This window comes from Pteropus alecto, unplaced genomic scaffold, assembly GCF_000325575.1.
Source record: "Pteropus alecto unplaced genomic scaffold, ASM32557v1 scaffold38, whole genome shotgun sequence".
In the NCBI taxonomy this organism is placed as follows: Eukaryota; Metazoa; Chordata; class Mammalia; order Chiroptera; family Pteropodidae; genus Pteropus; species Pteropus alecto.
Window position 1 is genome coordinate 2,161,583 of NW_006442512.1, and position 10,399 is coordinate 2,171,981.

Genomic DNA, 10,399 nt, shown 5'->3' on the forward strand with positions numbered 1-10,399 from the left:
GGGCCTAGGGGCTTGCTAACCCTACACTCCTCATTAACCTGAGCTGTCTCAGGAGGCAGGCTCCTCATCTCCTGGTAGAAACGGTCTGAATGTACCTTTGCTGGCTCTGAGCTGGCTCCCAAAGGGTAGATGGAGCAGGGCAGAGCTGTGCATACCCAGAGCTTCCTCCCAGCCTTACTTTTCAGAAAAGTGCCCCTCCTGACACTGGAGGAGTTAGCCCGGGAGGCAGGGAGGCCTGGGTTTCTGGAGCAGTTGTTCACCTAAGAATCACCTGGTAACTTTCAAAATCTCAAGTCTTAAGCCCCATGCCCAGCTTCAGAAACCTTGAGGATGGGGCCCAGCCTGATTGAACAAGCCCTCCAGGTGATTCTGATGTGAGCCTATGAGCCCAGCCTACATTTGAAAACCACTGTGGCAGTCTCAATTGGTTGATTGATTTCAATCAGTTGCTGATTGAAATAAACCATTAAGTCTCTGTCTTTGGAAAGACCCCAGTATAGTGGTTCTCAGTGCTGGCTGCATGTCAGAATCGCCAGGGTTGCTTTCACAAAAGCAAAGGTCTGGGTTCCATGCCCAGAAATTCTGAATAATTGGTCAGGGGTGCATCCTGGGCCACTGGGGTTTAACAGCTCCAGGTGATCCTAATGTGCTGCCAGTGCTGAGCCCACTTCTCCAGCACCTATGTTTATATGAAACTAGCACTTGCCTTTTTCACAAGGGCTTGCTCCCCTGCCCCCACCCCCAAGTCTCTGGTGGGGACACAGAAACCAGGAACACTTCCCTGAGCTCACTGATGAGATCAGGGTACAGGCACCCTGGGCTCATTCTGGGCCTGCCTAGAAATGGTTGCACATCTGGCTTTATTACTTTCTAGTGTGCAGCTGGCAGGTCAAGCACTCTCGGAGTCTCAGCTTCTTCCTTGGTCTTGTCTTCCTAGGCCTCTCCTCGGGGCTGCTATGAGGGTACAGGGCAAGGCTGGATGTGGATGTAGAGTGGAAAGAGTACAGCCTCATCTCTGCTATGCTTAAATACTAGACTTGTTCACAACACATCATGCTTTCTCCCCCAGCTGCTGGTGAGACAGAAAACTCACGATCTGTGCGCATGGCTGGTGTGGGCAGGGAACCAGGGAGGGGAGGCCACACCTAGAGGAGATAGGTAGCAGTGGTCATCTCCCCTCAGTCTGATGGATCAGGCCACACTGAAATGTACTCACATTGTCTGTGCCATGAACAAAGGCCATTGACATGAGTATAGATGGGGTTTTATGGCCCACGTCATGCTGGAAGATGGGCAGCACAGCAGTATGCCTGGCATGAGCAAGCTGAGGCTTAGAGATGAAATGAACCCCTGAAGGCCACACAGCTGGGGTGCCATGGAGCTGGAGGGCAATGCCAGGTTGGTTGGCATCTCTTGCTAGGAGTCACACAGCAATGGATACAGCAAAACCTGAGTGAAGGCCAGGTCTACAGCCTCAGAGGTGGCCTCTCCACATCTTGACTACCATGTCACCTGGCAGTGTAGGCTGGCTATGGTCATCAACTTACACCGGGTCTGAGAACAGGAAATGTAGCAAGAGGCTTCTGCTCGGAGTGGGGTTTGGGGCAGGGGTGACTCCCATCCAGGCACACACACCCTGACAGCAATTGGGAGGCTCTCAGGAGACCCTCCAGGTCTGGGCTCCCACTTTGCTCTCTCTCTGCCCTCCAGTTTGCTACATCTCAGCCTTGGTCCTGTCTTGCTCGCTCACCTTCCTCGTGCTGATCCGCTCGCTGGTGACACACAGGTTAGTGGCAGGCTCTGACGCCCAGTGCAGATGTGGGGAGGGTCTCTGCAGGCCCAGGCCATTACTGAGTCCAGATGCCCAGCTGCCCTGTTGTGGGTGGAGAAGGTGGGGTGTTCCAGCCTGGGTGGAGAAACGTCTGCAAGTGATCTATTGTACAACTGAGTAGGTGCCGGAGTGTGGAGTTTGCCCTCTGAGAGGAAGCCACCTGGGTGGGCTGGATTTAATAGGGAAGGTGCCTAAGAAAGCTGAGAATGAGAGAAGAGGCAGGAGCTTAGGGAAGAAGGGTGCCACAGACAAGAGAATCACGTGAGCAAGGCACAGAGGCTGGGTAAACCTGACTTGTGTGAGTTTGGGTGAGGGGGTGGCCTGGCTGGTGTTGGGACACTGGAAAGATTGTTATGGTACATTGAAGGTCAGGCTGCCCACCTTGCCCTTTCATGTGAATGATAAGGAGCACTGAGGAAATGTGAGCAGAGGGAAACAGAAGGTTCTGATTGGGAGAAGGGTGAATGGGAGGAGAGGTCCAGGCACTTTGCAACAGATCCTTATGCCCTGTGCACTCGTTAGGCTTCCGAGGTCCTACCCAGGGATCTTTCTTTGCAGGGTAGGCCCTACTTAGGCTGTCATTCAAGGCCCTCACACTTCTGCCTGCCTGGAACCTTGCCTCCCGTCCTGGTGTCCAAGCTGCAAGTCACTTTCCAACTCTTCTGCTGCTTCTTACTTTTCTGACTTGGCTCAGGTTGCACCTTTTGCCTGAATTTGTCTCTCTTGATCCCCACCCCACCCTACCATCTTACTCCTATTCATCCTTTAAGATTCTACTCAGACTGCACCTCCTTCGGGAAGTCCTCCCTGACCTCCCAGGCTGGTTTAGTAATCTCCATTGGGCTCCCACAGCCCTGGGCTTCCCTGCCCGTGGCTGTGGGTTGTAATTAGACTGGGAGTTTACCTAGATTCTGGTCCAGAGGAGAAATTTAGCGGGGGTGTCCTCCCTGAGATCCCTGCCTTCTGCACCCTCATCCCAGGGCCAACCTGCGAGCTCTGCACCGAGGGGCTGCCCTGGACCTGGGCCTCCTGCTTCAGAGCCCCCACCCGTCCCGCCAGGCCATATTCTGTTGGATGAACTTCAGCGCCTACCAGACTGCTTTTACCTGCCTTGGTGAGCCCCCCTAACCCGCCCTACTGGGCCTCAACCGGCCCCAGACACCGACTCCAGTGAGGGAGGGGAGAGTGCTCAGCAGGTCTTGACTGCTCCTGGATGTCTGCCTGTGCCGGGCAAGCTATGAGACTAGACTGAGAAAAAGGACCCACTGGGCCTTTCCTGCCCTCAGGAAGCTCACTCAGGTGGGGGATGGGGGCACAGGAACCCTTGGGGAAAGGATACTCCTCACATGAGGATGGCCCCCGGGTGCCACCAGGTGTTTACACAGGGGGTAGACCCAGGGCTGGAAAGTGGGAAGTTCAAGGAGGCACATTCCTGTTTCGTGAGGGAGTTCTATGCCACGATGGACTACTTCAAGAGGTAATGAGATCCTTGTCACTGGGGGTATGCAAGCAGGGTTTCATAGCCATAGATGGGGACTGCAAAGGGAGTACTGTCTTGAGGAGGTTGGAGTAGATTAACTTCCAGGACCTTCCCAGCTCCAAGTTTCTGATTCTCCCTTTTGGTACTGCGGTGAATAAAGCCCTCTGAAATGTGAGGGGGCTGGGGCCACTGCTGCAAAAGCAAGGGCCTGATTTCTCTCCCTGCCGGTTCCTTCAGTTCTCATCCCAACCCCCTGGGGGGAGGGGGGCGGTGTAGAGGAAGAGAAGGATGAGCAGGGAGTAGGGAAATTACTAGCACTAGAAGTCATAATTCCTCATCTTGGTAGACTTTATACCTCCCGAACCCTCTTGTGCACATGATCCCACATAAACAATTAGCCAGTTGTTTTAATAGACAACAGTTGGGTACCTACCGTGTACCAGACTCTGGCCAGTAGGAATGCAAACATTAATATACAATGCGATCTTGTTCCTAAGGACTCAGGAGCAATTGGAATAAAATAACATTTACAAAGCGCTTTATGGTTTTCGAAGACTTGCCACAGATGCCATCTCTTTGGGTTCTCCAATAAACCTCCGAGGTAGGGGCTGCTCTTCCTATTTTATGGAGGAAGAAACCAAGGCTCAGAGAAGCAAAGTAACTTGCTCAAGGAGGCACAGCTAGGCAGTGGCAGAGCCGGGATCTGAAACCAGGTCTACCTGATTCCAAAGCGCTTGGGTTCCTAGAAGTAGCAGGGGTGAGCTGGGTCCTCCAGAGGCTGATGTTTGTCTTCTTCTCATCCTGGCAGGGCTCCTGGTGCAGCAGATCATCTTCTTCCTGGGGACCATGGCCTTGGCTTTCCTGGTTTTCATGCCTGTGCTCCACGGCAGGAACCTCCTACTCCTTCGATCCCTGGAGTATTTGTGGTGAGAGAGGCAGGGGACTGAGGGCTCTGGGATCCCTCTGCAGAGGGCCACTAACAGTGACACCCTCCCACCTCACCTGCAGGCCCTTCTGGCTGACCTTGGCCCTGGCTGTGACCCTGCAGAACATGGCAGCTCACTGGGTCTTCCTGGCAACTCACCGTGGGTGGGCAGAGCTGACCAACCGGTAAGGCAGCTCTTGGGCTTGTGGCTCTCTCAGGCCTCAACTTCTCCTCCTTTGGTGTTTCTCTCTTTGTGCTCTTCTCCCTTCACTGCCATCTCCTCGCTTTCTCTCTCAGGGAGCCCTGTAGGTAGCATAGAGAGTTTGCCTTGCCCACAGAGAAAGGGGGCAGCAGCCCAGCTTACTCCAAGTAAACATACCTCTGTATTTACTTGTCACGGGGCCAGAAATAGTCCATGAGCCTTTTCTGCTTTGGGAATCAGCACTGCTCTCCCCTGGATCCTCTGTGCCCTCAAAACCACATGCCTCCCTCTTTGCAGGAAGATGGTTAACAGAAACCTTATTCTGTGTTAGATGTCAAGGCCATGGGAAGATCTCGGCCCTAAGAGGGACTCAGAATCAGTGGACAGGGACCCAGAGGAGGGAGGTTGGAGACACTGAGGTCATAGAAAGATCCAAGTGGACCTGGACTTAAACCCCAGTTCTGCCACTGACTCGCTAGACGGACTTAGTTAAGTCACCTAATCACTCTGAGCCTCAGTTTCCCTTCTATAGAGTAACATGGCTTATCTCCCAGGGTGGTTGGAAGGGCCAGCTGGGTTGAGAGAGAGTAGTAGGCCCACACAAGGTATACTCAATAAACAGTAGTTACTTAATAAATACACAGCAGCTGTGGTCATCTAGGTCTGACCCTGACCCTGAGGAAGGGGCTGTGTGTGTGTGGGAACCTACCTCAGCCTTCTTTCTGCCCCATCGCAGGCGCGTGCTCTATGCAGCCACCTTCCTTCTCTTTCCTATCAACGTGCTGGTGGGCACTGTGGTGGCCACCTGGCGAGTGCTCCTCTCTGCCCTCTATAATGCTGTCCACCTTGGCCAGATGGACCTCAGCCTACTGCCACCTAGAGCTGCCACTCTCGACCCAGGTAAGGTTAAAGGACAGGAAGCAGGGTGGGGGTTGCTCAGGCTGCCCAAGCAGTAAGGGAGTCTCTGCCCGGACCTGGTCTATGTGCAGATCTGTTCACGGAGGGTGTTTGGGACCACCATGCAGGTGTGTGCAATGGGCCCATGTGCAGTACATGTGCCATATCCTCAGGTGTCCATGTGCTTTCACGCAGAGTGTGCCGGGCACCCCTGTGTATGTGTTAGGGACTGTCTGGGACCCTCCTGCCCAGCGCTGCCATCTCCCACCCACCCCAGGCTACCACACGTACCGCAACTTCTTGAAGATTGAAGTCAGCCAGTCGCATCCAGCCATGATAACCTTCTGTGCCCTGCTCCTGCGAACGCAGAAGCCCCAGCCCCTCTTGATCCGCCAAGATGGCCTCAGAGTGGGGGCAGAAGAAGAAGGTATGCCTTCCCACTGGGGATGGGAGAAATGAGCATACCCGATCACTCCAACATGCACCGCTGAGTGAGTGCCAGGAAAATGCTGACTTCCTCTGTCCTGGGAGTGCTTGTGAGAGAGGGGAAGTGAGAATTTTCCTGGTCTGTTTCACTAATTTCTTTTCATCACTCACACACACACACACACACACACACACACACACTTTCTCATTCCACATGTGTGCATGCACATCCTCTCTCATACAGAAAATGAGATGGTTGTCTTGCTAAAGGGCTCTGTCATGCCTCCCACCCCAAGCCACCCCCTACTTCTCCCTTTCAGGCAGTATGTTCCCCTCTCTACTGCCTAGGGAATGTGTAGTAGGGAGAAGGACACTTAGCTGGTTCTAAGCTCTTGTCCCAGCCCACCTCCAATCCCTTTTACAGAGCTCAGCCTTTCTGTCTTTTGGCTGCCACCCACAGGATGAGACCCCTCTCAGTCCCACGCTTCTCCTGGCACCTAGAACCCCAGTCTCACCAGCCTTCCCACATACACAGGGGATTTTCAGACTCTGCTCTGGTCTGGGTATGTGGAGGGGGCTTGGCTGGGTTTGCTGAGTGACTCACAGAAGGTTTCCCCTTCTCAGGGATGCAGTTGCTGCAGACCAAGGACTCTGTGGCCAAGGGAACAGGGCCCAGGGCCCGCCAAGGCAGGGCCCGCTGGGGTCTGGCCTACACTCTGCTGCACAACCCAGCGCTACAGGCCTTCCGGAAGAAGGCCCTATCAGGTGCCCCGGCTAATGGTGTCCAGCCCTGAGGGTGGGGCAGGCCAAGCCACGTGTACTTGTCTCTGTCGAGTGATTCCCCTTCTCCCAGCCCACTCCCTCCCTGGCTCTCCCAACATCACCCCAGCTATGGTAGCCTCTCTACTTAGTACCAGCTCTGCCAGCAGGTTCCCCAGATCAGGGCCCTAGTGGCCAGCCCCAGAGGCTGGAAGTCACCGTGGTTGAGTGGAGATCTGTTCACGCTACAAGCCCCAGGAGGGCTCTAGCCTCCTTGGCCTTGGGAAGCCAGAGAGAGGACTCTGGAGGAAGCAATCAGTGGCTTAGGCCTTTGGTCCAGGAGCCAGTGGAGCCAAGGGGGCCACATCTACGCCTCTCCCTCTGCTGTCAGCCTCCAGGGCCTTACTGAAGCCTTCTGTTGATCAGGGGATGGTGATTCAGGCTGGGACAGCTTCTTGCTCCAGCTCAGCCCAAACTCAGCCTTGGACGTTACCACTTCTCTCCTGCAGCTCCTTCTCTGCTCTGGGGCCTTGCAGCTTGCAGGGCAGCCCAGGAGGAAGCAAATGGGCTCCTACAGCAACGAAATCACAGCTCACACCAGGCCCCACACTAAGCTGCCCACACTTGAGAGTCTGATATTTTTGTAGTTGGTATGCCTTTAGATATTATGAAAGAAGTTAGTGTGTTCCCTGTAATAAACTTGTCCCTGAGAAATAGTCTTTCTTAGGGGAGGGACATGTGGGGAAAGCTGTTGGTAAATCAACATGGGGTTTGGGGGGCTTGGGCAGGGGTGGGGCATTCTGGTCACATGCTAGGCTAGGCCCCCCTGGATGGGGAGGCAGAGGATACCCCCATAGTCATATCTCTTTGAATAGTGGAGAGACTGGGGGCCCTGTGATACCACTCCTGAACACGTGGGCATCAGCTTTGGAAGTAGGACTTATTCTGGGTCCTTGAGAATGGGCAGGACTTGGGAGTGGGGGTGGGGGGTGGGGCAGGAGAGATTGTAGGAGACTGGGGGAGCAATGTGAATAAACGTACAGAGGTGGGCGCAGTGAGGGAGCTGTCCTGGTGGGGGCAGACTGAGAAGGCAGAGGGGAAAGGCAGCTGTGGGTCGCCTCCTCTGCTGGGGACTGGTGGAGGTTGGGGGCTGTGTCAGTGAGGGTATGAGGTCTACTGTGCAGCTGGGGGCTACAAAAGGTGAGGAAAATGTGGCCACCCCACACATATAGATGAGTGGGGCTTTGAGAAATCTCTGCGCAGTTAGTGGAGACCAACCAGCCCGCCTTGCACCCCAACTGCAGCCTCAAACACACACGAAGCCAGGGGTGGGGCCAGGGAGCTGGAACCCACCTTCCAGGCTGCCTGTGAGGAGGGCAAAGAGATCAGGCTCTGATCCCACTGCAGCCTGTTGAAAAATGCCTTCCTGGCCCCGTGTCAGTGACTGACAGGGTCACAGAGAACGGAAGGCAGATTGAGTATCTGCCCTTAACAAAGAAACAGTCACTATAGACTATGATGAGGCTGGGACACTGGACACTCAGGGCTGTAATGAGCCAGAGGAGGGGACCTGGTCCACATTGGGGGCAGTGGGCGGGGCATCTAGGATGGCTTTCTGGAAGCAGTGACACTTGAACAGAGTTTTGAAGGCAGACTTAGCCATGGAAGGAATAGGGGAAGGGTGTCCAGACTGAGGAAACAGCATGAATAAAGGTGCAGAGGGTGAGCCATCACAGAGCATTAAAAGAATAGAAGTTCCAAGAGAGGCAGGGAGGGGTGGGCCACATGGGAGAGCCAATCAGAAGGGCCATGAATGGCTGGCTGGGGAACTCAGCACTTTACCCTGGGGCAGTGGATGGTTTGTGAGCAGGTGAGTAGCTAGTTCATTTCAGAGCACAGCTATTCCTCAGCTGCCCCTGACTCAGGTCTTAGGCCCACATCCTACTCCAGAAAGGCAGGCCTGTTCAGCTGTGAATGAAGCCAGAGATGTCAGGGGTTCAAGTAGGGTTAGGATTATCAAGCCTTATGGAATCACAGAGTCCACTAGACCCTTAAGCATTACCATGTCCTATCCCGTCCTTTGTTTTTTGAGGAAACTGAAGCCCAGAGATGGGCAGTGACTTACCAAAGGTGGCACAGCACGGTGGCTCAGCTCCCTTCTACTGCTTTACACCAGATGTGTGGTCATCCTTGATATGTGCGGCTGGTGGCATCTGCTCAGTGGGAGCTGCGAGCTGATGAGGGGAGTGGAGAGGTGCTGTACACAGACCAGGTGGTTGGGGGAGTGGGGATGGCCAGCCTCCAAAGCTCACAGCTGCTACCCGGGCTCCTTGGTCTCCCTGTTTTGCTGGTCTCCCACTTTGCTGGGCTCAGCAATCCTGGGGGCTCTGGGTAGAGTTGGCAGAGCCTCCCTCACAGGGTCTTGTCCTATGTGTAGCACACTTTGATCTGGAAAGGGTCAGGGGTGGAGGGAGTGGGCAGACGCATCTGACCCAGCACAGATACAAGGTTCTACAGTCCCCAGGTCCTGACCCGGTTTACATTGTCCCTGTTCTAAGAGACCTTCAGGCTGCTGCCACGCCTTCGCCCACCAAATCAGTTCCTGGTCCATCTGCTCTATAGGGGAAAAATTCCTGTTGAAACACTTTCCTCAAGGGATGTCATTTCCTCTTCCTGGAAAGGTGGGAGGAAGAACTTCCATTTTCTCTGGCTTCTCCCTCAAATCTGTTCTCTTATTCTCAGTTTCCCAGGGTCGTCCCGCTCTCTCTCCTCTCTTCCCTATGTCCTATGTCCCCTATCTCCTCCCTTCTTTTCCTCCTCCATCTTGCCTTTCCTGTCCCCCTTTCCCTCTCCACTCCCTAACAGCTCCTCATGAACAGGACCAGGAAGAGGGCCCACAGTCCAGGTGCCTCTCCATGATGACTCCTCAGACTCCCGCTGGCTAAAACACCACTCAGGTACCCTAGGGAAGCCTCTGTAATGGTTGTCAGGCTAGCACCCCCATTTGTCCCATGAACTAGTTTGGGGAAATGAACATCCTTAGTCCATTGCTGGGCCACCTGTCTCATGCCACTTACCTACCACACAGTCTCTGTGTGTCTCACAGGCCCCATCCCATATGGACAGTCAGGCTGGCCATCCTGACTTTCCAGCCCCAATCCTGACCGCACTGGGTGGCAGGGGGCACTTCTTAATCAGATAAAACTCCAGGCAGACACAGGGGAGCATCAGAAATACTGTTTATTTCTCCATCCCTCCAGGCTGGCTGGTCTCTTTGGAGGGGCAGGCTATAGACACATACTTGGAGAGAAAGGCAGGGCAGGTATCCAGGATGGAGGAGCATGGGCAGAGGGAGGAAGGGTGAGAGGAGAGGAAGGCCATCCCGGATCCTCCAGTCCTGTCTAAGACGAGAGCAGAGACTCTGGAGACCTCAGATCATCAGAAAATGCCAATGGATAGCTCAAGCAGGTCACTGAAAGCCCCAGGACCATACCAGTCACTGCCCCTATATCCCATTCCTCGCTCCTGCTTCAGGCTACCTCCCTGCCAAGCCCCAAGCCCCCAGCCTTCACCAGCTGGTCAGTTCCAGGGCCTGGAATTCCACCAGTGAGGCTTTGCCCAGTTGGTTAGGGCAGCACCCTGTTAGCACACTGACCCCATTAGGGTAGCATGGGCAATGTGGTTAGCAGCAATGAGCACCGAAAATGGTGAGTTATGGGATCAAATTCTGTCCTACTCACTAGCTTTGAGCAAGTCTAGAAGTTGGGGTGGTGAGTGTTCCAAAAGAGACGAGAAGGGGAAGCAAGAAGAATTGAGGTCCCCCAAGCAGGCTTTGGGAGTTCCCAACCCCGGACCCCTGCAGGGACATCCACAGAGTCA

The 10,399-nt window shown here is 54.4% G+C and overlaps 1 protein-coding gene across 18 annotated transcripts in view; it reads left to right on the top strand.

Moving 5' to 3' along the window:
* STRA6 (stimulated by retinoic acid 6) overlaps positions 1 to 7,234 on the top strand; it is a 40,311-nt gene extending 33,077 nt beyond the window's left edge. For all 18 annotated transcript variants that reach the window (XM_025040348.1, XM_025040354.1, XM_015597715.2 and 15 more), the window contains 7 exons: positions 1,711 to 1,786; positions 2,812 to 2,945; positions 4,120 to 4,237; positions 4,320 to 4,421; positions 5,175 to 5,338; positions 5,613 to 5,762; positions 6,386 to 7,234. In XM_025040348.1, coding sequence (XP_024896116.1) covers positions 1,711 to 1,786; positions 2,812 to 2,945; positions 4,120 to 4,237; positions 4,320 to 4,421; positions 5,175 to 5,338; positions 5,613 to 5,762; positions 6,386 to 6,555 — 914 coding nt within the window. In that variant the 3' untranslated portion in view covers positions 6,556 to 7,234. The remainder of the gene's footprint in view (positions 1 to 1,710; positions 1,787 to 2,811; positions 2,946 to 4,119; positions 4,238 to 4,319; positions 4,422 to 5,174; positions 5,339 to 5,612; positions 5,763 to 6,385) is intronic.
* The last annotated feature ends 3,165 nt before the right edge of the window (positions 7,235 to 10,399 follow it).